Source organism: Boleophthalmus pectinirostris, unplaced genomic scaffold (assembly GCF_026225935.1).
Source record: "Boleophthalmus pectinirostris isolate CB_2022bp ecotype Guang Dong unplaced genomic scaffold, ASM2622593v1 HiC_scaffold_19, whole genome shotgun sequence".
Lineage (NCBI taxonomy): Eukaryota > Metazoa > Chordata > Actinopteri > Gobiiformes > Gobiidae > Boleophthalmus > Boleophthalmus pectinirostris.
Genome location: NW_026571140.1, coordinates 13181274 through 13208156, shown reverse-complemented (window position 1 = coordinate 13208156; position 26883 = coordinate 13181274). Strand labels below are relative to the sequence as shown.

At 38.4% G+C, this 26883-nt stretch overlaps 1 protein-coding gene across 1 annotated transcript in view; it reads left to right on the top strand.

The window, feature by feature from the left end:
- Nucleotides 1–254: 254 nt before the first annotated feature.
- Nucleotides 255–26883, top strand: part of si:ch211-186j3.6 (neural-cadherin) — a 545061-nt gene continuing 518432 nt past the window's right edge. The window contains 1 exon segment of the mRNA XM_055154596.1: nucleotides 255–1254. Coding sequence (XP_055010571.1) covers nucleotides 255–1254 — 1000 coding nt within the window.

Below are 26883 nucleotides of genomic sequence, written 5' to 3'. Positions count from 1 at the left end.
GAAAGAGTCGACAGGCGCGCGCACGAGCCGAGAGCAGCACGCGCACTCACAGACGGCAGCAGACGGAGGAGAGAGGCGCGCGGAGGAGGACGCACATCCCTCATTCAAAGTTCACATGCCTGTCTTAGAAACATGTTTACATCTTCAGTCTGATTCTGGTCAAGTTGTGGATCGAAAAGTGGACCAGAATAAACAAATGGGACCATGGATTTCTATTTGGCACGGGCGTTTTAGGAGCCAGTGAGAAAAGCATCATGATTTGGACCGTGTTTTTGCCTGCACTGGTGTCTGTGGCGTTTGGGAACAGGACAGACTTGCCATTCTTTCACGGGCATGTATTTGAAAACTCATCTCCAAGCTCCAGGGTGAACGGTCTGAGCGTCCCGGTGAAGCGACTCAACTCACAGCGGCTTTGCGGAGCTGTGGAGCCCGGCACGGCGCACTTCAAACTCCTGGGAGATGGGAGCGACAAATTCCATGTGTTGGCGCACCATAAGCGTGGACATATTCTGTTAAAGACATCGGAGGTTTTGGACAGAGAGGAGCGCGCAGAATACACTTTGGATGTGGGCTTGTGTTGCGCTCTGTGCGGGGAAGAGGATGCAGAGTTCCCCGTAGTGGCATCCATCAAAGTGGACGTCTTGGACACGAACGACCACCAGCCCGCTTTCCCCGCTGCAGACCTGAAATTAAGTTTAGACGACGCAACCGCGCTCCGAACCGCTGTTTACACGCTCACCGCTCGGGATGCTGACAGCGGGAAGAACGCAGAGCTCATTTACTTTGTTTCGCCTAAAAATGGGAGTTTTTACGCGGTGCCCAAAACTGGTGACATCCTCCTGGTTGACTCCATTCTGGGTCTGGATGAACCTATCAAGTTCAGAGTGTTCGCCAGGGATCGAGGCTGGCCACCGCGCACCAGCCGGAGCGTGGTGGTGGAGGTCAGTCCCAGGCAGCGACCGCTAAAAACCGAGAGAAGAAACGAGAAAACGACTACAAGAAAGTCACGCTCCCTGTTGGAATCCGACGAGCCTCTGCTTATAAACGTGTCGGAAGACGCCGGGATCGGGTCGGTGGTGATGAATCTAAACCCGGTGAGGTTCCAGTCCGCGGTGTTTGAGCTGGTGGAACCGGACTTGGAGAGCACCCCGGTGAGCGTGAGCCGCGACACGGGGGATATAATCATCTCGCGGAGACTGGACCGTGAGACCGAGCCGCTGGTGGAGATAAGCGTGAAAGTTCAGGATAAGAGAGGTAAGAAAGAGGGGCGACCTGGTGACGTGCGCGCCTCCCCCCGTGTACGTGTGCGCGTGAGTGAGAGCTTGGAGGGAGTGAGAAGTGCACTGTGGCGCAGCTCCGAGCTCTTGTTTGTTGAACGCTTTAATAATGTCTTTAAAGCAATGTAAGCTCGAAGTTGCCAGATTTGTTGCGATATATTTAGGCCTGTATTTATACTAAACTTGAGCTTTTATTCAGAGCATTTGGAGAGACTGGAGAAAGGAGATAAAACTGAAGAATTCAAATTATTCGTTTGTAAATATTGCAGTTTACTTACAGTGAGACATTCCAGTATTTCCCAGTTTGTATCGCCTACAACACTTTAAGTAGGCTGTTCCAAATTGAATAGGCCACCAGGAAATAGTAATTCTGAGTTGGTAAATGCAAAGTTCAGTGTGCACCATCATTATTGCTGTTGGAGACTATGAAGGATGAAGCGGTAATGTGCCAATTCGAGTCTGTTGCAGTGCTGTAATTCCGTAAAATATAGGCTACAAAACGCAACATTGCATTCTCCAAATGAACTTGATCTGTGTTTGAGTGATAGCTTTTGAAAACGTCGTCTGTGATGTTGGTAGAGTGCGCTTTTGAGCTTGTTAGACGTGGTCCGCGGGGATGAGACACATGTGCCCGAGGGGAGCAGTTAAAAATGTAGTGATCAACGTGTGAGCAGTCTGCGGGGGTTGTCTCCGTGTTTGGACAGGATGGTGCAACAGGCTGAGCAAGCCAGGCAACTGCAAAAAGAGCCAAGCCATCTCAGCATTTTTATTTGTATAATAATAAGAAGACTAGTAAGAATAATGTTGATGCTATTTTCACTTTCCACTGCTTCATAAGTGGCAGCTGTTATTATTAAAGGTGCACTATGTAACTTTTCTGGTTAAGGGTCTGCTACCTGCTGTCTCCGTGGTGATATTCATGCTTTTGGAATATTCAAAATTATGGTATTAAGTCTATTTCTCCATGGAGAAGAACAAGTGACTAAGCCAGGGCATTTCACTTGTCAGGTCTGTGGAGAGACGAGCCCACTAAAAGTAAGAATGCATGTTTTTCAAAGCAATTGAAAAGTTATGCTGCCCGTTTAAGTCATAAAATTGCCTTAGAGATTTTTTTTTTCTATTTTCATAAACACGCCTGTCTTTAAAAAAAAAAGAAAAAAGAAGTTCATTCTCTCACAAATGTTTATCTACAATTAAGAATTATGCTTGTTTCCACGAAGACATTCATGCTTTTGGCTAAAATGTTCTTCACTGTGGTATTAAGCAACTCTGTCGATGGAGGCAAGCACCAAGGCAAGTTACAGGTCAGGTCTGTGGAGAGACGAGCCCACTTACAGAAAGAATGCATGTTTTTCTGAGCATTTGAAAAGTTATATACTCATCCTTTGAGTCAAACAATTTCCTTATAGATTTTATTTTTTTCTATTTTAATAAACACGCTCATTTGTGAAAAGTTCATTCTCTCACAAATGTTTATCTAGAATTAAGAATTATGCTTGTTTCCATGGAGACATTCATGCGTTTGGCTGAAATGCTCCACAGTATGGTATTAAGTGTCTCTCTTCAAGGAGGCAAGCAGGTGACACAACCATAGCAAGTTACAGGCCAGGTCTGTGGAGAGGCGAGCCCACTTACAGTAAGAATGCATGTTTTTTAAAGCAATTGAAAAGTTATACTGCCCGTTTAAGTTAAACAATTACCTTTCTACTTTAATAAACAGGCCCATCTGTAAAAAAAATAAAAAATAAAAAAAGTTAATTTTCTCACACGTTTATCTAGATTTAAAAATTATGCTTGTTTCCATGGAGACATTCATGCTTTTGGCTGAAATGTTCCACAGTATGGTATTAAGCATCTCTCAGGTTGCACAACCAAGGCCAGGCCTGTGGAGAGACAAGCCTGCTGACAGTAAAAATGCATGTTTTTCAACGCAATAAAAACATCTATAATTGACTGAATGACTATTGATTTGTTTTTCTGTTGGGATTTATGGCTGGACTCAGAATAAAATGGCCCTTACTTTGAAATCCCATACACATATCCAAGATGTTTTGTCCTTAGTTTGCTGAAGTAGACATCTTATGGCATTATCCTTGCAGCTGTTGTAAAAAGGGATGAATACCTATTGTGTACATGTAACAAGGGTGCTATACTTTCAAGGCCTCTTCTCTCACTACCTTGTAAACTTGTCAATAGCAGTGTGGCAGAAGTGGAGCCAATGCATCATGCAGAGAACAGTGCTTAACAAAAGAGACAATGAGCATGTGTACTTCACAGACACAGCGTGGGTGGGAAAAGTAAAATAACTTTAACAAAATGTACTTTACTTTTATTGAATTATCTTGTGTTCTTGAACAAAATCAAACTAAGTCGGGTCATCTCTCCACAGATCTGACTTGTAATTTGGCCTGAGGGTGCCGCCTGTTTGTGTCTCTGGAAATACTAGTAGATAAGATGAAAGCCTTACTCTGGAACATCATTTTACAAACATGCCCATGTGTGAAATGAAGAATTGTAACAAAAGTCCACAATGAGTATGCCACACCCACCCTCACCCCCAACCAGAACCAGACCACTACATGACATCTTTATCTAGAAAAAAAAAAAAAAAAAAAACTTCAGCAAACGTGTAAGAAAGAGCCACGTGAGTCGTTATGACACATATGTTAGGGATGAGAGCTGTTCTAATGCTGTGATAGGGGCCAAAAAATTATGTATGCATCTAATAGAGATTCACCAAAGGGTCTGTAAGAGCTTGGAGCAAGATGGATTAAAATAGCTACTTACTGCTTTTTTGATTAGAAAATCTGATATATAATTTTAAAGAGAGGGTGCAACACGTCTATGGCGTATTAATTGTTACACGTACCACATTTAGATTTCCATTTGACCTTTTTTTTTTGTTTTTTGTTTTGAAATTGCTATATTCACTGAAAACAACATGTTCAAATTCATTTCAATTTAGTCTTTGAAGCTCTGAACCTCCATGGCTTCCCCCATAGGTAGTGTGTATCCTGTTAATGAAACTCTTTCACATTGCAGCAGGTTTGTGAAGTTGTAGTGTATTGTTGTGTCTTTTCTGACCAGCCCGTCCCTTCTACATTCTTTTTGAATCCAGAAGGGTCAGGAATGAGAGCAGAGAGCGTGAAAAACCTCCATCCAGCGTGAAAAACCTCCAGACAGTCCAACCGCAGCTGCTAATGTGTAGCAAATGTGGAAGAAAATTCTCTTAACATTCAGAACAATATATGTCGTTTCTTTAATCTGAGAAAAATAATAATTTGTCACTTCAATTGTTGATTCTGAGTAGGGATGGGCATTTCTTAATCAATCGTCGGGAGAATTAACGATCGATTATTGATTAATCATTAATGTTTTTATATTAAAATTGTCATCATTATTATTACTATCTGCACTACTAATCTGCATAAATAAATTCAACTTTAAGACATATAAACCGTAACCACTCTAGAGCCACATCAGCCCGTTTGAGATCATGTGTTTAATGCAGCTTTGTGCAAGTCTCACAGAAACAAAACTTAAAACTGCATGGCTAATTTGCATAAACTAAGCGAAGGGAAAAAAACAGCTCTTGTGCGCTGATGTGGCACGACTCAGTGGAATACAGGTTAGTGTGACCATATTTGCGTTTGTCAAAACCAGGACACCGTACGGGGGGCGGGAGGTGGGGACTCGTCATCGACATTGAGCTACTCTCATCTGGCAAAACTTTTTCCCACTGGACACCGAAACATATGCACCTGCTTTGTACACTGTGCACATGGACTCACACTTGTCCCGACCGCAACGGAAAGCATGGAATTTCTTTTACAAGTCATTGTTAAATACGCATTTGCGCTTCGGCACATTGTAGGCTGACCGACTGTTTGTGTTTGCTCGCTCCTTCTGAGTGCAGAGAGCTACATGTACGGACCTGTTTGGTCACCCAACGCTACTTACAACAACCTATATTCGGTTTGTCGATTAAAATGAACGTAATCAATGAAATTCTTAATGATCAATTATCGATTAATCGACTAATCAGGCCCATCCCTAATTCTGAGAAAATCCATACTGTTTCTCAGTCCTTTAAATAATTTTTTCTCCATCTCTCTAATTGGTTAATCTGCCTGTCAATTACGCCCTCTGAACTAATGGAAACAGGACACAGCTCCAGATCCACTTGTCTTTGTAAAGTTTTATCAAAGCGTGTGGTTCTGGCAGGACAGGTAATTGTTTTGAGTCATTTTTTTATATGTTCATGGAGAAAATGCTGTGCAGGAGCTTGGGTGACGTAGTCTTAGACATACTCGTACTCCTAACCGTAAGGAAGGTTTAAATAGGACCTGGAAGAAATCATTACTCAAACATGCACCCATGACAAATAAAATCACTCTAGGCATGTCTTTGATTAGGGAACAACGTTACATGGCTTAAAGCTCATTTAGATTTTTCATAACATGACCCTTTCCATTTTCTGTGTACTTTGTCATCCCATCTTTATGTCTGTCAACCTAATCACTTGGTACTTAACTAAACCAGTGATTTGTCCCAGTTTACTACAAGAGATGCCCCAGGTGTCCCTATTTTTGACCAATCTGATACAAACCAACAGTAAAGAGGGGATTATGTTGTCATTTGTTTTGCTAAAATACTGAAAATTCTGCTTGAAAATAATCCACAAGTGAGACAATAATAGACAATGTTACGCGCTCTATTCATAATTTTACTCATACCAAACATCCCAACCTGGATTTGTCCCAGTTTTTACCCAGTCACCCTACACATCCATCCAGTTCTAGCCATTTCTTACCCCTGCGTCTAACCGCGCGACATCCCAGTGGTGTCTAGCCGGCAGCGGTGTCAAAGAGCCCCGCTGTTTACAATGCAGGTTAAATCCAGTGACATTTATCAGTGTTGATGATGATTCATGTGTGTGGGATGAATTAGAACAGCTTTACCGTGTCCGCTGTGCTCCCTCTGCCTCTGCCAGGAACACAGATGCTGGGGCGTCAGGGGAAAAGCCGGCCCCGAAGCAGCCGCCCCAGCTACAGGTTAATTATCACCTGCAGAAAAAGCAGAAGGAGATGCACTCGTGTTAATGTATGCATATGCACGACAATGGGATAAACGACTCCGACACGCGACGTATGAGAGGTAGAGAGGGAGAGCGTTGATTCTGCTGTATTTAGAAAGGCAAGTGTTGAGATGGTAATAATAGGCTGGTGGTGGTTACTTTTACTGTTACTGAATTGGTAAGGAGTACACTGCAAAACGCAATATCGAGTTCAAATTAAACTGACTTAAATTAAGAACATTTTACTTTCTTGAGTAGATTAAACTTGACAAGTAAAATGATCTAGGGATGTAACAATAACCGAAATATCGTGATATCGTATTGTCAAAGTTCTCACAATAATATCGTGGACCATCACAATATCGAATGACAAATCTGTTTGCAGCAACAGCTAAAAAAAAAACACAGAGGGGACTACATAGACCATGATCCTTTGCTCCATTTCAGTGCAGACTACAAGAAGAAATAACAGTTCTAAGCACTTTTAAGTCTTAGTTCTTTGGATTAAGTCTTGTCAAGGCATTTTAAGAGGAAAAAGTAGCATATTCACAGTTTTTGTCCCAGCCTCCAAAAAATATTGCAGTAAATAACGAACCGTGAGATGTATATTGTGAAAATATCACACCGGGAGATTTGGATATTGTTACATCCCTAATCGTGAGCCTCCCCACCGTATCGTGAGTTTTCCCACGATATCGCAATAAATATCGTACCGTGAGGTTCATACCGTGATGATATCATATCGTGAGACTTGGATATTGTTACACCCCTATCAATAGAATCAGTGGGTTTTACTTAATCCAAGAAACATGTGATTTTGTTTCTTATTTTAATTTCAAAGAGTTGTTTTTTCTTACCTTAAAAGTCGCACGTATATTTATATTTTAATTACAAAATGTCCTGCTCCATCGGTAGAATTTTAATTGTCAAGTGAAATTTACTCAAATCAGGAAAAAACTTTATTAATTCAAGTCATCTTAACTTGGCTAGATTTTGCTGTGTAGTCATGTGAAGAAAGTATAGAGGTCAAAAAAATCAAATGAATCAAACATACTGGAATAAAAATGCCAAAAAAGAATTTTAAAAAGTCTCCCATCTTATACAATCTTCAGCATTGTCATTTCAGAAAGCAACTAATTACATCAAACGTCTTTCAAATGCCCTTCCGAAAAAGCAAACAAAACAAATCCTGAAAATGTGGCTCCTGGGTGCATTGCCAAGACTTGCTCATTTTACTGTAGTTCTTAAACAACATTCACTTTGAGACACAATTCAAAGTTAAAAAACAAAACAAAACATACACACATTTTGCTGTATATCTTGCAGGACACTTTTGGAAAGGCTGGCAGTTTTGAATCTTTTTTCAAGCTGATACATGAAAACTAAATATCCATTAAGTGCTGAGACGAAACATGAAGTATGAAAGCTTACAAATATATGAATTACAAGGGCAGATCATAGTCAACAAAATACTTTTTTCACTGATGTTGAAGGTGCACTTTGTAACTTTTCTGATGGGGTTTTCTGTCACCTGATTTGGCATTAAACTTTATTCAACAACAGCTGTTTTTATTGCAAAAGGAAATGGAAAAATGAATATACTTTGAAAAAACATGCTTACTGAGAGTTGGATCACCTCCCCATAGAGCTGACCTGGCATCACCTACTTGTCTCCATGGATAAAAGATAAGTTTAATAACATACTGTGGAACATTGTAAAGGCAAGCAGAAAGCGGACCCTTCATTAATTTTACATAAAGCACCTTAAAGTAGTGCTTGTACAAAGTAAATGTTGCAGTACTAAAGGTTCTATATTACGCAAAATTGACTCTTGTTGTGTTTTGTTTCATTCACACATGTTTGAGTAATCCTGCATTATTGGTCTGTCTACATCTGCAAAGCTCAAAATGCTTGGTTTTACCTTGTGAAGTCATTTAGTGGTAGTTTTTAAGTCAATGGCTACCTTTTAATTTTAGTTCAATAGAAATCTGCAAATCCAGGGCTGAAATTATCCAAATGATTCTAGTGAAGGTGTATAGGGTTTAAAAATACAGTGGAACACTTCCTGTATTACCACATGACATCACAAGGTGGAACAAGGAGTGTTTTTTTTTTTTTTTTTTGAGAAAAGAACTCATCTTAAATATCCAGGGTTTGTGCGTTAAAACGTGTGAAAAAAGAAAAACATAACTCCAAGTATCTTTGTGATGAGGAAACAACATTCTAACATAGATCAGAAGATAGATTAATACGGGCCCTTTAATCAGAGTAAATCCACCGTGAACATGAGTGGGAGAGACATGAGTTAAGTACTCGATGCAGTCTCTGTGCCCAGTCATTTAGGCAAAGTTCTACAGCTTGTTCCATTAAGACCAGTTAACAGCTTTTGACTCAAGAGGTGACCTAATCAATATAGCCTATTGGTTTCGATAATGTAAACTATTCCCATGCAGAAAAAGGAGCTGAGTGGGCTGTTGGCAAGATTTACTGTTTTACAAAGCCGGTGACTGCAGGCAGAGCTACACATTTGTCACAATCACCACTACTTTGCAAGCTTCAAAGCTGATGGGAGAGAGAATAACAGCTGAAATGACAGGTTTCTGAGATATTATATTTACCAAGCCAAAGAAAGAGGAAGAGGGGAAGAGTCCAGATGCTGCCAGGTGGAGTGTTTTTCAGACAAATCTTCTCTTTTTAGTATAAGTCCTGGATGTTAGTGTCTGTCTTAGCAAATCTGGCTTCAATGTGTTTTTGAAGAGGTGTACATCTGGACCACTGAACAATAGAACGGTGTGAAGGCATCGATATGACTGCACTAACCTGATATATGAGGAAAATAGGTAATAATAATACCTGACATTAAAGGTGTATTGTGTAACTTCTCTGGTGAAGGGTGTGTCAAATGCTTTTCTCCATGGAGATGTTATTGTTTTTTCTGGAATGTTTCATAGTATGGTGTGGAACCTACCTACCTATCTTCATGGAGGCCAAAACAGACCAAGTTACAAGTCAGGCCTGTGGAGAGCAACCCTTCTCAGTTAGAATGCCTGTTATTTTTCTGGGTATTGTGGAGCTATAAAATCATCTTTAATTTAATAAATGTAAAGTGGAGGTCTTTAATGTCATACTGTGAAACATTCCAGGCATCTCCATAGAAACACGCAGGTGACGGAACCCCAATCAAAAAGTTACTCAGAGCACCTTTAAGGATGGTAATGCCAGATTGTTATCGGTAGTACTCTGAGTTGAGTTCTACATGTCAATCTGGAAAGGTTTTCGCTGAAATGTTGAACAAAAAAATCTGACTTTTGTTCAGTCCAGTTGACATCCAGTTTCCGGATCCAGATCCATCTTTCTCATCTACAAATCCACAAAGTGCTTCCTTCTGAATGTATAAAAATGGGACTGTAAAGTGTACTTAAGCTTGAGTATTATTATTTTAAAGTAGTGGTCTAAGATTACTCTAGAGTAAAAGGTGGGAAAACTACTACTCAACTAAGAGTAACTTGAAGAGTAATGGTGGTAGGGATGTAATATCTTGAATTATAATTTGAATTTGAACTAAAGGACTAAACATAAAGTACTTCTCAAAATCAGCATTTTCAAAGGATGGACACAAAAATGAAAAAAAAAACTCCAAAATATCTGAAGGAGTGCTGCAAGAAACACAAGTCTTCAAATCATATATTGTTAAAATAAAGCTTTTATCACTTGTAGACTCACAGTGGGAAGTCAACCAAACCTTTACTCAAATAAGAGTACTGTCACTTCAATAAAATAGTATTCAAGTAGAAATGAAAGTACACTACTAGAAAAGTACTCTGAAAAATATAATTGCACTAAAAAGTTAATCAAGTAAAGTAAATATAACTGAGAAAATGTGTCTCAACTATGGATTCTCAAATATTGTGAATTTTCATCTTGCTGGCCAGATTAGAAATTTCCCTCACTGCGTAACATTTTGAAATCATGATTTAAAGGGCCCTTATTAAGCTATTTTCTGATCTATCGATCAAAACACAACTCCAGGCATGTATTTCAGGAGGTATCTGTATTGTAACATGACTTAAAGCTCACAAGAGTCAGTTTTGTGTAATACAAGGCCTTTAAGTAAAATAAACATATGCCCCAATACTGAACAACACTTCAGCGAGACTTCACCGGCTTGTGATGCATAGTGGCTCATTTGCATACATAAAACAGCACAACATGAATATCTTATGAAGTTTTTTTTGCCTTTCTTGTAGTTGTATATTATTGTCAATGTCTTGTCAAGTGCCAGCAGGATTAGTGTGTTTGTGGATTACAGAGACACTGCATATTGTCAGGATCAAACGTTCATTGGTTTGTCCTCTTTTGACTGGTGCCCTGCTGTGCTACACATGTTATCCCAGTGTGCAAAAAGAAGATGAGCACTGATCCTTCTTAAAGAGGCAACTTTTACCCTTTATAACCTTTGTTCCTTGGTAAAGAGAGGAGATCCAGGGCAGTGGGATGAAAAAACACAATAAGGCGAGACGCTACAGGCAAAGCTATTTTTATCTTTCTATTTTGGTCAGTTTGATCTCTCAGTATAAAAACTTTCATGTGGAAAAAACACTATATCCAATCTGAAATTATAGTTTTAATATTTAATTGAATTAACTTGACATTATAACTTCAATGTTTGTTGTCTCAAAATTTGTTTTTTTCCCCCCAAAGAGACACGAAGACCATTCCTTAAAGTAGTAATTGCATAAACTTTCCAATTTCAACATTTTCACGATTTATGAATTATTTGTTTATCTAATTCTACACGACTTCTAATCTAGAATGAAAACATCTTTAAATGCATTAATCTCAGTTATCCGAAATGTCTCAAACAATATTTAATTCCATTCAGATCCTCCAGTTTATATTACAGTTTAGATCAGGTATTTTTTGTGTTCCCAAGAGTCAAAAATCAAATTGGAAAACACTCATTTAAATATAAATGATCCGTCTGATTGAACAATCTTCTTCTGTCCCTTCATTTAAAAAGGCTCTGGTGCAGTATTTACATAACCCGTGTAATTGTTTTTGATCATTTTGTTGAATTTTGTTGTTCATCTTGTTTTATTTTTTGACTATATTTTAACTCTGACTCTGAGTTTTTGTTCAAATTTGATTTATTATGTGTCTAACGGTCAAGTTTGAGTGAGCGTGTGTGTGTGTATGGTTGTGTTGATTTTGTTTAGTTTTTTCTGTTTATTTGAATTTATGTAGCCGACTGTCTGCCCTACTGTATCTGTCTTCTGCTGCTGTAACAATGAGAACACCTTCGAAAAGAAAATGGCGAGACATCTCAAGGGGCTTATCCTCCAAACAAACAAACTTCAATTCAAACATTACATGATAAAAAATGTTCTACAACTTTTCCACATTCATTTAAGTAAATTACACAAGATATAAAATGTTCTGAATACTGGTAGAAGCAGAAACTTTAAGTCTCTAACTCCTACCTTCTAACTTTGGCCTGTTCCCTACTGAGAACATCAAGGACATGGAACTAAACCACACATCAACTTCACCGAAGAGCTTTCTACCATCATGTCAAACTTTTCATTTCCTGGCGTTCTCTGCAGCGGTGGGATCAGCTGACGATCGCGCTCACGTGGGACCCAGCTATCTTCCGTTGGGTGCGTCTGGCTGCACTGGAAGTCTGCTAATCCTTCTGGAGTGGAGAGTTGTTCCGCAGAGTCCTCGACCTCTCTCCATCTGCTGCCATTATCCCCATAATCCCATCTGATTCTCCCTGTCTGTCCCATTCTTCATACAGACACAAACACACACTGTAAAAAGCAATATCTAGGTGAGTTACAGTGACTTAAATTAAGATCGGTTTACTTTATTTGAGTAGATTAACTTGACAAGAAAAATGGAGTAAAAAAAGTTGCTTCGAGTTCTTAATTCAAGCAACATTAGATTTTTTTCTTATCTTAAATGTGCGTTGTGTAACTTTTCTGGTGGAGATATTATTGCTTTGTCTTTCTATCATCATGGAGAGCAAAATAGGCCAAATTACAGGTCAGATCTGTGGAAAGGCAACCCACCTTCCAGTCAGAATGCCTGTTTTTCTAGATATTTTTGAGCTTTAAAACTACCTGTAATTGAATAAATGTAAGGTAGAGCTGTTTAAAGTCATACTGTGGAACATTCCAGACACAGCAATGGCATATCCATAGAAACAAGCAGGTGACGGATCCCCAACCAAAAAGTTACATAGTGCACCTTTAACTATAGCAAGATGTATTTTCATAATTTAAGTACAAAAGGTCTTGCTCCTCTGGTAGATCTTTTACTTGTCAAATCTTGATAAAAAAATCTTAAATCAAGCAATCTTAAAATCTTAACTTGGTTAGATTTTTGTTTTTTAGTGTAGGCACTCTGGGCACTCAGCTCTCAATAGACTTCACTCACTCCAGGGATTTTGTAGAAGGAGGAAGAGTTTCTTATTGAGGCGGTGAGGTGGAATCCATTTTTGAAGTGAGTGGCGGATAATTTAATGCAGAGATATTATTCAACAATAGTAAAAGAGATTTAAAGGTGAAATGCACAACTAAAGCTACAGTAAGAGATTTTTTTTTTTGGTTGCGTTTATTGCACTGAAAAATCTGCATCCTCACCTTAAGCTCTCCAGAAACCTGACTCTTATTTGGCCTGAAGGAGGGAATTGTTGTTCCCTTGGGTGTAATCTTCTTCCACAGTACGGCAAACAACATATCTCCACTGAGAATGTTCCAAACTGGTTTTAATTTTCTAATTCCCTAGAGCCATGCAGGTGACTTAGCCCGATTCATCAGCTGGTTTCACATCTTAGAAACCGTCTGACCTCGAAGTGTTAGAATTTGTTTGCTCAACAGTAGACAGGTACTTTTTATCATTTAACCAATCGCTGCTATTTGGTAGTCACATATGTATAGGTATGGGTAGATATATTAAGCCCGTAGGAAGAAGGACAATAACATCTTTCCCCTTGATGAAATTCACCAAACATTCTCTTTATTCCGGCTTTAAATCCTCGATCTCATGAATCGTTGGCAACACTGAATATATGGCTCTTCGCTGATTGGCTGGTGCCCGGACTTGCACTCCCAGGGCCTTTGCGAATCGTCTATTGTGTTTTGATTACTGACCTAGTTCCTGCAGAAAAATTTAATTGAGCGGAGGCACTAGGTGGCAACAGCCTGGCTACAGGTGACTTGCCGCCTCCAGAAAGTTACATGCTGTGCCTTTAAATATAATGATGCTTTTCAGTCTCACTTTATTTGAAGCTGTTAGGGTGACAGATCCACAGGTTGGCGATGTGATTGTAGCTCCCATAGATCAATGCTGTCATTGTGTCCTTGGGCAAGACACTTTCTTAATCTTCCTCACCTCCAGTGTCTGTGTGCATTGTGTATGAAGGTGTGTGTGAATGGGTGAGTGGTTGTAAAACACTTTGAGGTGGAAAAAAAATTACCATTCAAAATTATAATGCATTTTGCTCATGTTTTTTTTTTTTTTTGTGGTTAATGCTGGTCCTTTCACATTTTACCTTTCAACATGTAAACCTCAAACATGTTAATTTCAGATGCATTTACCTATCCCAACCACCGGAACAATGGAAAAGCCTTTTACAAACCCCCACATGGTCTGGCACAAAAGGTCCCACATTAAGCAAAATGGACCCTGGTGAGCTTTAAGCCATGTTAGAGTGTTGTTACTTCATCAAAAATATACCTGGAGTTGTGTTTTGTTTCATTCACACATGTTTGAGTAATCCTTCATCATTAGGCTACATTTATATGATGACAAGCGTTTTCAGGAGGAAATCTGTGTGCATACGGTGATGCAAACGTGTGTGCAATTCGATTGGGTATGCTTGTACTGAAAGCAACAAGGGTATCTTTGGATATATGGAAGTTTTCATGCTGTGCATTTTCATCAGCTAGTCCTTCCACAAACTTGTCCCACCATCGACTGGTTCTCCAGGTCTTGTCCATAGCCGTCTGGCTCACCTGCGACAAACTGGTGCATCCAGAATTTGACAGAGGTAATTTCAGATCCTTCTGTGTTCACTAATGGCATCTCTGCATTTTCTGTACATCTGTTGGGATGCCTCCTGTAAGTTTATTAGAGTTTATTGGGAAATGATCCGACATGTTTGTTTCTGTGTACTGCATGTACAGTATGTGGTGTAAGCGCGTACACAATGTGAGCAGATCTGACAAATTCAACTTTTCCACTCTGGAGGCTGGTTTCAGATTTTTGCATTTTTAAGCCCCAAAAACGTTGTCACCGTCTAAACAAAAGGCACTTCCGATAAAATATTTTGTAATTTTTACCCCCAAGCGTTCTTGTGTAAACAGGCCCTTAGTCTGTCTATATCTCTAAAACTCAAAATGCTCCAAATGTTCCACCCTCTGATGTCATGAAGCAGTAGCTTTTAAGTTAACAGATACCTTTAACCTTTTGTTCAGTAGAGACTGGCAATTCAAGGGCTTAAATTATCCATATGATTCTAGTGAAGATGTGTGTACAGTATGGAGTTTAAAAATACAGAGGAGCACTTCCTGCTTAACCACATGACATCTTAAGTTGGAACACAGCCTAAAACGATATCTGAGTAAGTTAAAATTACTTAATTTAAGAACATTTTACTTTATTTGAGTCGATTCAACTTGACAAGTAACATGATCTACCAATGGATTTCATTTCTTATTTTAAGTGCAAAAAGTTGTATTTCTTATTTTAAGTGTAGCCAGATGTATTTTCATATTTTAAGTACAAAAAGTCTTGTTCCATTGGCAGATAATTTTACTTGTCAAGAGAAATTTCCTCAAATCATGATAAAACTTTCTTAATTCAAGTCATCTTAACTTAACTAGATTGTTGTTGTAACAGTGAACAGATTGTTTTCGTTTGAGAGAAGAATTTACCATAAATATACAGAATTTTTGTGTTAAACGTGTGGGAAAAAACACAACTCCTGGTATGTTTTTAATGAGGAAGCAACATTATAACATAGAGCAGAAAATCGCGTAATATGGGCCTTTTAAAGTAAAAACATGACTTTTGACATTTACTTAGATTAATACGATTAGATTCCCTTTTTATTCCCATCAACTTTCTATCCAGTGCAAACAGATGATTAAGCCTGTCAATCATTCTAACAGTATTTGGCAGAAAATGAAGAAAGCAAAGCTGGAGGTTGTTGAACTTAATATTGTGGATTCTCTTTGTTCTTGCAGAAAATGGAATGAATGGAATTAGGAGTGAGAAAAGTGCAAAGAAACTGAGCATAGTTAGATTGATTGAACAATGGAAGGAGAGGAAATCTACAGTAGAATAAAGGCCAAAAATCTGCTTTGTTTTTCGAGAACCAAATTATTAATTCATCAACATGCGGTACCTTCAAAACCCGACTCCATTCCCCACCACAATTAATCACTGTTCTCTGCTATGTTGCACCTATACCAAAACCGCTCATCAATATATAAAAGTACCGTCTTTTCTCGACAACTTTGAGTTCTTTGTCATCATTTTGCTAAAACACAACTTCTTTCCTGTCCGGCATCAGTCATCCTGTCTTCTTCCTGATAAATTATTCCACCTGCTTTTTTCCGGGCCTTCTTTTATTTCCTGTCTTTTGAGAAGTCCTGTACCGATCAAAGAGAATCCACGAGGCTCTGTCTGGTCCAGGTGATTAAACACAAGCTTGTTCATGTGTTAAGGCTATAAAGAGTTTGACCTGAAAGGAACTGTATGTTGTTATCGTTATAAATAAGGAACTACAATCGCTTCTGAACCTCTGTTGAGTGCCTTAACCTGCTTTAACCTGCAAGCCTGTCTTAATCTCACTATATGGACAGGCATCATGGGAAATCTCAGAACCTCTAGTATTCATGCGCTGAACTGAGGTGGCTGCACTAGTGCTGATTGAAGGTCCATTTTTAAAATTATATTAAAACTACTGCACAGCCCTTAGAAGACTTACAGTGTAGCCAGAGATAACTTCAGAAGTTGTCACGAATTCACAAATTATAACATAAACTTGGCCATATGTCAAATGTTTTTGTAGTTCAGAATAAATCAGCATTACAGTTGTTATCAGTAAAAGCAATACAGTCGTCCCTTGTTATGTCGCGGTTCACCTTTTGCGGTCTAGCTGTTTTGTGGATTTTTTTTGTGCAATTTTGCTTGCCTTTTTTTTTTTTTTAACAGTGTATGAATGCGTATTGCATCCAGAGAATGCGTTCAGTCAAATGTACATAAATGTAAAAGTGCTGTATGTTTGCAAGTTTTCTCCCCGACAAAACCCACAATGTCGACGAAATGTTCTGCACCGACAAAGGCTCCTGCGGTTGCACCCAAAAGGCAGAGGAAAATGTAACCATCACACAAAAAGTTGGACTTCTGGACATGCTGAAGGAAGGTAGATGTTACGTGCTGTAGCACAGTCTTGCACCGGGTCAAGTACCTGCAAATAGTTGCTGAAACCAGGACTTAAAACGCGATCGGGCTATGGCTGCGCTTACCTTCGTGAGGTGCGGAGCTGAGCTGGTCCTTTCTCCTACGGTCACCTTCGAGCCCTTCCCGACAGTGAGTCCTGTTTCAGTTCTGGTTTAGTCCTGGTTTACTGCTGTTTTAGTCCTGTTTTAGTCCTAGTTCAGTCCTTGTTTAGTCCTCCTGTTTCAGTCCTGGAATCAATCCTAGGTTAGTCCTGGGTTAGACCTGGTTTAGTCTTTGTTCAGTCTGTGGCGTATGCAGCGCAACAGTTTGATATAATCTCAGGTTAATGGGCAGGCGGGTGCGGGCGGATGTGGGTGGGTGCAGCGCTGTACTGTCCTGCGTGGGTGTGGGTCTCCAAAAAAGGACCTGTGCGGGTCTTTGCGGTGTAAGGCTCCATTAAGGAATTAATGAATCATCGGTTCGTTACACAAAGAAGAAGGAAAATAACATAAGGATGACAGCAGCAATAAGTTTTAAGTCTGATGGTGAGGGGTTTTACAGCCTTAAAACATTTACAATAATTGTAAAATATAAAGTTGACTACTTCACAGATTTCACCTATCGCGAGTTATTTTTAGAACTTAACCTCACAATAAACGAGGGACCACTGTATTTGATTTGAACATCTTAACTCCATATCTGTGGACTTATTGTACATAGTGCTGTAGACTTATGTGTTATATTTGCAGAGTATTATGTTCAATTGAAATCTGTTTTAAAATATTTATCTTGATTTTTCAGTGCATATTTCTATTCTCAGTGTTCTTGAACTGTGTTGCACTGAAATTTCCCCATTGTGAGACAAAAAGAACTTTCTCTTATCTTATGTTTAAAGGTGCATTGTGTAACTTTTCTGGTGGAGGGTCCGTCATATGCTTGTCTCCATGGAGATGTTATTGTTTTATCTGGTATGTTTCACAGTACGACACTAAAACTTTCTATCTTCATGGAAACCAAACCTAGCCAAGTTACAGGTCAGATCTGTGGAGAGGCAACCCCACTCGCAATCAGAATAGCTGGTTTTCTTGGTATTTTTGAGCTATAAGGTGATGGACCCCCAACTGAAAAGTTACACAATGCACCTTTAAAGAATTTAAAGGTGCACTATTTAACTTTTTTGGTAGAGGACCAGCCAGCTGCTTGTTTCCATGGAGATGTTATTGCTTTGGCTGCAATGTTCCAAAAACTTCAATCTCCATAAAGACGAGCAGGAGACGCCACCAGGCCAATTTACAGGTGAGATCTGTGAAATGGATACCCCACTCAGAGCAAGAATGCATGTTTGTAAAAGTTTTTTAGAGCGATAACAACACCCATAACTGAATAAATGCATTTTATATAAGTTTAATACCATATTGTGGAACATTACAGACAAAGCTATAGTGGACTCCCAACCTGAAAAGTTACGCAGTGCACCTTACAATTTAAATCTTACATATGGATTCTTTAAAAGTCTTCCATCCAAAATTATGCACCGTGATGAAGAAACAAAATCAGTTGTCTAAGCTGTAGAAACCTCGGACCAGCATTTATTTCTAGACCTTTTTAGCACTACTTCCATTGAAAAACATTGTGCAGCTTCAGTTCGTCAATAGCATTGTTTTTCCAGCTTAGCCATGGGTTTTCTGTGAGAGGGTGGCTCTGTAAATTGCAAACACTCCAACACAAACCAACATTGGCTATCTATTTATCTTTCCTTGTGTGTTTTTGTAGAATTAGAACAAGGATTAGCTCAAAGTTTGAAGAAAAGGAACAAAAACACATGTTAATAAATATGGCCCGAGCGTCTGTTTCCAAGCGTAATAATGGGGTTGACTTCCTTGGTTGGGGCCCATATGTCGGCAGATGGGGGGTGAGGGAAGTCTGTTAGCTGCATATGTCACTGATTGAGATAAGAATTGGAAGAGCATGTGTTGTTTGCAAAAGAATAAGATGCAGATTTTTGGAGTCAAAAATTAAATCTTGGTCGACTAAACTCCGACTATAAATGAGGGCGTGGTAAAAGCTCTCGAAGTGATGAAGTATAGTTTAGAGAGTATCTCTGTATCTTACACAAAAGTACAACTGCGCAGGAGTTAATGCTGAAACATGGGTTTTCTATGGGTGGGTGCTTCTGTAAATTGCAAACACTTCAAAACAAAGCAATGTTCGCCATCTATTTATCTTTTGTTTTTGTGTAGAATCAGAACTAGGATGAGCGAAAAGCTTGAAGGAAAGGAACAAAAACAGATGTTAAAAGCAGAAAAATGCAGAAAAAAAAAAGTACTTGGAAACAATGTATTTATATAAATACAGACTGGTAGCACTTTATAATAACTCCTCCTTATTAAGCATTTATTAAGCATTATTTAACACATTTGTTAATCATTTATAAATATATATGTTAATGTTTAATTTAGGCTTATTTCACTTGTACTTAATACATTTGTTAATCATTAGCAAGCAGTTACCTCTTAATTATTTCTCATCAGTTCATCATTTATAGATGTATATGTTAATGCTTTGTTCATGGTGAAGAAGTATCTTACAGCCATTTGTTAAGCATTATTTAACACACTGGTTAATCATTTGTACACACTTACCTCTTCATTTTTTTTTCACGTGATTTAATTGTTAGTAAATACATTATTTAATGTCTTTAGTCATCATTAGTAAATTGTTACTAATTCATTAGTACTCATCAACTATAAATATTTAAAAGTGTTATGTTATACCCAAATTTATCAAATTCTTAACCTACATACTCAAACAATGATTTGTCACTCATTTCTTAATTGGGTTATTTCCCGGTATTGATCAGTTATAAACACTTGTACATGGTAGTTAGAACAGGTTAAGCACGAGGTGTTTACACTGACCACATGACGAGCACCCTTCATGGATGTAATATGTTTTTCTAAAGGGAGACTTGTCTATGCTTTACAAAACATTATCAAATTACTCAAAATTTACATGACTTAAGACATTCAAGACTGAAGGGTAAAACCACAACAGTGACAGGAAAAAAAACAACAAAAAAACCCCCAATATTCAATACCATATCTATGCTTTACAAGTCATGAGAGTCCAAACAAATAAGTGATAATTATTGTTCTAGTCTTAAGAAGGTATAACCATCACATAAATCCTTGAAAAAAAAACACAGATTTCTTGAAACCGACCATACAGTTGAGAAACTCCATAAACATGTAACCCCTCATTGGAACTACATTTATCTGCTGAGAGTAACAACCCACAACCCAGTAACAAAATCACTCCAGTGGTTCTTCCTTTTTACAGAGGTATGAAACAACATACTCCAGTTACAGGGGTACAACACAAACACACACACAAAAAATATTATTAGGCCTACTTATATTTTTTTGCCACATCATGTAGCAGACGCCCAAAAGCACCACATGGATGTTTGCATGTCAACCATTCATTCCACTCAATGAGTAGCCCTGTTCAAAAGTGAACGCAAACTTCTTCCATTAAGTGTTGCAGCTTTGTTGCAGTTTTTTTTTTTTTATTTTATTTTATTTACATTTATTTCAGTTCAGTTAATACTTGGAATGTATGATTTTTTTATATATATATATATATATATATATATATATATATATATTATTTTTTTGTATTATAAGTTTGTCAGTTTAAATGGATGTTTAAATATTCTATTATTTTCTGTTGAAAAGAGTGTTCAATACAACTGATTAAATATTTGTTATTTTTTTTCCCTCTATGGTGTGGTTTCATGAAATGTCAAATTTTTTTTTACATATTAATACAAACCTTAATAGGTCATTTGTAAATGTTTTGTAAAGCACAGACAATTCTCACTTTAGATGAGCTCCCACAAAATACTTAAGTAAGCAATTATAACTGATCAGTTAATTATGAGTGAGCCTTAAGTCATTTGATAATGTTTTGTATAGACAATTCTCCCTTTAGAAAAACATATTACATCCATGAAGAGTGATCGTCATGTGATAAGCGTAAACACCCCGTGCTTAACCTGTTCTAACTACCGTGTACAAGTGCTTACTAACTGATCAGTACTGGGAAATAACCCCATTAAGAAATGAGTGACAAATCATTGTTTGAGTATGTGGGTTAAGAATTTGATAAATTTGGGTATAACATAACACTTTTAAATATTAATAGTTGAGGAGTACTAATGAATTAGTAACAATTTACTAATGATGTGGTCCCAATGAATCTTTCTAATCTAAATGTAATCACTGACTGATTAATCGACTACACCACTAAAGACCTACAGCCCTAGTTGCAACAGACTGGGTTAGACTCCTTCCAGCCAGGGGGTTTTGGGGTCAATTCTCTAATAGTAATTGCTTACCTCAGATGTTTTTTTTTTTTTTTCCCCCCATGCACTTTGGATGAGGGAAATTAACAAGATTCAAATGCATGCAACTTATAAATTGGATATGGTGAGCTTGGGGTAGAGCTGCTGTTCCTCCTCCAAACAACTATGTGGGCAAAATTCTTACCACATTATTCAGAATTTTAATTGGAGATGTACTGGTCGGCCTATGTATCGGCCTTAAATCTCCAACAGACTCTGACCAGGTGCCTAAAGGATATACATGAAGCCTTATTTGAACTCTACTACGAAGAGTACACTGTAGTAGTACACTGCTCTTATTCAGAATGTAGTAAAACAGAAGGGTTGTGGATGAGTTTGTAGTAAAATCAAATTGGGGAATATAATAAAAAAAATATCAGCAGAGCTTATTGGTTGCTCTCGATTCTAAACAATCATTCATGGAAAAAAATAAGACGTTTGATTATTAAATAAGAATTGTATTTTTCGAGTGGCTGCCATCCACAACATTCAACAGCTCACTCTCTTTTACAACAGACCTTTAAAATCACTGGGTACCTCCTCCTCCCACCCTCCAGCCCTCCGTCGCAAGAAGAAAAAATTGCATTTGTCAGAGAGAGTTTAGAATTCCCTGGGCCTGTGGAAAAAACAAAAGAGAAAATGAAGACACTTGATTGCCTTCTCTTTTTACAATAGTGCGAAGCTTTAGCTGTGTTCAGAGGGGAGAGGCTGTTCACTCTGCTTTGTGTCACAGAACAGTGGCGTGGTTCAAACGCGGGGCTCACAGATGTAAAAGGACTGCCAGGTTTATTTTTCACTTGTCTGTATTTAAAGGTGCATTGTGTAAATTTGGCTTGTTTCTCTGGGTATGTCATTGCTCTGTCTGGAATGTTTGAATCAATTACATGTGGTTTTATAGCTCAGAAATACCAAGAAGAAACAGGTATTTTGATGTTGAGTGGGGTCACCTCTCCACAGATCTGACCCATAACTTGGTCTGGTTTGGTCTCCATGATGATAGAAAAGTTTAATACCATACTGTGAAACATTTTAGACAAAGCAATACCATCTCCATGAGGGAAAAGCAGGTCCTCCAACAGATAAGTTACACAATGCATCTTTCAGGAAATATTTTGTTGTATGGCGAGGAGAAAATTCAGTTTGTCGACTGGACAAAAGTTGGTTTGGTTGAAGATGTTTCGCAGCTCATCCAAGCTGCTTCTTCAGTTCTGGTCAGAATGCTGGTGGACACTTCCTTATATCTGCAGGGAGGAGCTAACTAACTGAAACTAACACACCTACTTGTTTACAGTTTCTGTTTGTTAGTTCGGCTTATTGACCTGTGCAGGGTGTGGGGTCTAATTAGCATAACAATTCATGGCCATAATGGAGCTTCCACACCTCTAGATGTGACCTGCTACACCTATTGTTCTCTTGTTTGTTTTGATTTAGGTTTGAGGATGGAGTAGTAAATAGGAGACAGATGGTGTCTGAGTCATCCATTTCTGTTTAGAGAAGGATTCTCTTCCTTAACAAAAATGGCTTCTTTCACTCAAACCATTTCTTTTCTCTGGCTAAAATCTGTACCTCGCTGTCCAATAGGTGTAGCCAGGTCAGGTCCAGAGTTGTGGAAGCTCCATTATAGTCATGTATTGTTACGCTAATTAGACTCCACACCCTGTACAGGTCAATAGGCCGAACTAACAAACAGAAACTGTAAACAAGTAGATGTGTTAGTTTCAGTTAGTTAACTCCTCCCTGCAGATATAAGGAAGTGTCCACCAGCATTCTGACCAGAACTGAAGAAGCAGCTTGGATAAGATGTGAAACGTCTTCAACCAAACAAACTTTTGTCCATTCCACAAACAGAATTTTCTCCTCGCCATGGATTCTGCCTGGAAGACTAAGGGATTCTTCACACATTTTGTTGTATGGTCATCAACAGGACTGAATGATTTGGGGAAAAAAAATATTTAAATAGAGATTCCAACAAGCATTGCATTTAGATGTGATTTATCTTTTAATAATAATATGCTGTTCTAAAATAACATTATAAACGCATCCAGAAGACAAAATGCCAGAAGTATGATTTGCAATGTGATTCGTGTTTATGTTTGTATAGATTTAAACTACAGGGTTAGCACTTTGTATGCAGAATAAGACAGGATATTTATTTGCTTTTAAAGGAAATTATGTTAATTCAAAAACCTTTGCTAATTGCCTCCCTTCAGATTTTGATTTCAGTTCTATTGCGATTAATCTTGTGGCCCTACTATCAATGGCCTCTTTATATGAGATGTAAGCAATAAAATATATTATCCTATGACTTAAGCAGTTTTACTTTGCCTTACTCATAAAACATAGTGACTTTGTGGGCCCTTTTATTGAAATGACCACATATACATCTATAACTGTGTCATTCGGTTTGCTCACTGTTTCACTGTTGGAGCCATGTTGATGCATGTGGTGAAATCTGAGGCCATGTGAAAGTGGTAAACAAGAACGCAATTAAAGCCCTTCTGAGTGCATATTGATCAATATTCTATTAATATTTAAGTGATATGAAGTCATTTTAGACCTTATGCTCTTTATTTTTGCATTCTTGTACATGCAACCTTGGCTTATCAAAACCTAAATCCCAAATTGTGTTGTGTTTTTTTAAAAGACCCATATTATTTTAATTTTTGATTTACGTTATGTTACTTTCTTCAATCATGAAATTTGTGGAGCTTTGTTTCATTCGCACACAAATCCTCTTTATTTAGGCTGTGTTTTACTCTCACACTAAAAACACTGTTCCACCTTGTGATGTCATGTGTTAATACAGGAAGTGCTCCACTGTGTTTTTAACTTTATACACCTTCACTAGAATCATTTGGATCATTTCAGCAGAGGTAAGCAATAGGTGTTAACTTGAAAGCTACCACTTCATGACATCACAAGGTGGAACAGAGCATTTTGAGCTTTGGAAATGTAGAGAGCATAATAATATAGGATACCTCAAACATGTTTGAATGAAACAATGAAAATGAATGAATGAATGAAACAAAACAAACTCCAGGTATATTTTTGATGAGATAACAACATTACAACATGGCCAATAGTCAATTTTGTGTAACATTTTTATTTGCATTTTTTTATTTGACCATTCAGTTGTATTCTGTATAAGTGTATTCTGTTTTTCATCATTTGTACATGGCCTCATTAAAATAAATAAATAAATAAAATAAAAAAATACACTGACACACAGACTTTAAATTAAACTTGCTTTTTCAATCTTCTTTAATGTAACACAATTTATAGGCTTGAAAAAAGCTGAGGTCATTCATGCCAAGCATTCAACAAAATTAATATTCACAATTATAAAACATACTTCAATCACCTTGTAATTTCTATGGGGCCTTCTTTTTTTTTTTTTTTACACACGAGATTTAATTAAAATTCTTTGCTCTGTCACACTTTACATGGCATACAATCGAGAGTAACGTTTCCCACTGTATACAATAAAAATCAGTTTGAAAACCACACACAGAAACACTTCGGAGATTTGAATCCCGCTCTTGACATGAACATCATTGGTTGAGCAGTCAGACCCACTGACCCACAGGTTGGAGGTGCAAATCCAGCTCCTATAGATGAATACTGTCATTGTGTCCTTGGGCAAGATACTTAACCCACCCTACCTTCACTGTCTTTGTACACTGCTGTATGAGAGCTTTTGATAATGAGTGCTTCTTTGATGTAAAGCACTTTGCTATATAATTATTTATGTCTTTTTTACTTTAAAGGTGCTCTAGGTAACTTGTATTATAGAGAGTCAGCTACCTGCTTGTTTCTGTGGAGATTATATTTTTTGCTTGAAATGTAGTGCAATATGGAATTAAACTACTTACCATCACCCGCCCGCCAGCGGGCGATTTTCCCAAAAACATTTTCACTCTGTATTTTCACCTTCATTATTGTTTTCACTACTGGCATGCCATACATCGTTTGAAAGCTTAATTTCTCAATAAAAAACACCATATAATTTATTTTATGCGTACAACGAGCCCAAAACGCTATAACTTAAAAATTCACATCATAATCCTCCCCGCTGTTGTTGGTGCCGTGGTTTAGGTGGACAAGCCGCTGAAGAAGCTAACGCACCCATCTACTTCCTGCTTTACGCACGCGTCATCAGTTTGTTTACGGGAAATCTTTCAGTCATTGGATCTTCCAGAAAGTGATTGACATATTGTTTTAGCCTATCACAGAGCTTTCAAACGGTGGGTGGGACATCCAGATGGACTTTGAAACGGACGTTTACAGGCGTTACAGAGAGGGGACACAAGAAGCGGTTCGGGAGGGGCCATATTGGGCAGATCTTTCACTTGGAGGACAATTTTGGCTACTTTTAGTTTTTTTTCTTGAGAAAACATGCTAAAGCTCAGAAGAATTAGTATTATAATAAACAATTATTATTATTATTATTTATTATTATTTTGGCACAAATTTGGCAATCTTGTGCCGAATTGTCATTTTGTTTACACAAAGGCTCACAGCATCAAAACCCTTTGTCTAGAGATCTGAAATGCTACACAGTTGTTGCCAACAACTTGAACAATGAGTGTAGTGAGTCACAAATGCCTAGCATGAAGTATGACCAAGCTAAGGCCTTTATTTTTTTCTTTTTTTTTTTCGAAGCAAATTTTCAATTTTAATTGACTGTACTGTAGGTTAGGCAGCACTCACAGTCTTCAGTACATATGTAACAGAAACTAGAAGGCTAAGCTTAAAAATGGTGCCTCACACAAGCATGTGGGTTCTAAGGTTTTCTTTTAATAAGCTATGGCATTTGGGTATGCAGTGCTATTGTGCACACACCAAAATGAGGTGGGTGGTAACAGGTTAAATGTAAAGCCCCTATATGGTGTATTAATTGCTAACACATAATGCAGGATTACTCATGCATGGATGACAAGTATAACCTTTTCAGGTGAGAAAAACGTTATAACACGGCAGAAAGATCGAAAGTCGATTTTTCTTAATACCCCCTCTTTAAGAAGGTTTTGCCACCTGTTACAGTTCAGATCTGTGGAGAGCTGAGCCCAATCACAATCTGCAATTAAAAAACAAGAAAAATAGCAGGTGGGTGGAGAGTCCCTTCCTCAAGTGGACAAGTTCAAGTATCTCGAGGTCTTGTTCACGAGTAAGAGCAGGATGGAGTGTGAGACTGACAGGTGGATTGGTGCAGCATCTGCAGTGATGTAGTTGCTGTATTGGACTATTGTTGTGAAGAGGGAGTTGAGCCAAAAGGCTCAAAGCTCTTGATTTATCGCTTAATCTATGTTCCTACCCTCACCTATGGTCCTGAGCTCTGGGTAATGACCGAAAGGATGAGATCGTGGGTACAAGCTTCCGAAATGAGTTTCCTCCGCAGGGTGTCTGGGTGCTCCCTTAGAGATAGGGTGAGGAGCTCAGTTACACGGGAGGAGCTTGGAGTAGAGCCGCTGCTTCTCCATGTCAAGAGGAGCCAACTGAGGTGGCTCTGACATCTGTTCCGGATGCCTCCTGGGCACCTCTCTCAGGAAGTGTTCCAGCCATGTCTCACCAGGAGGAGGCCAACAGGGACTATGTCTCTCAGATGGCCTGGGAACACTTTAGGGTCCCTCCTGGAGGAGCTGGAGGAAGTGTCCGGGGTGAGAAAGTCTGGG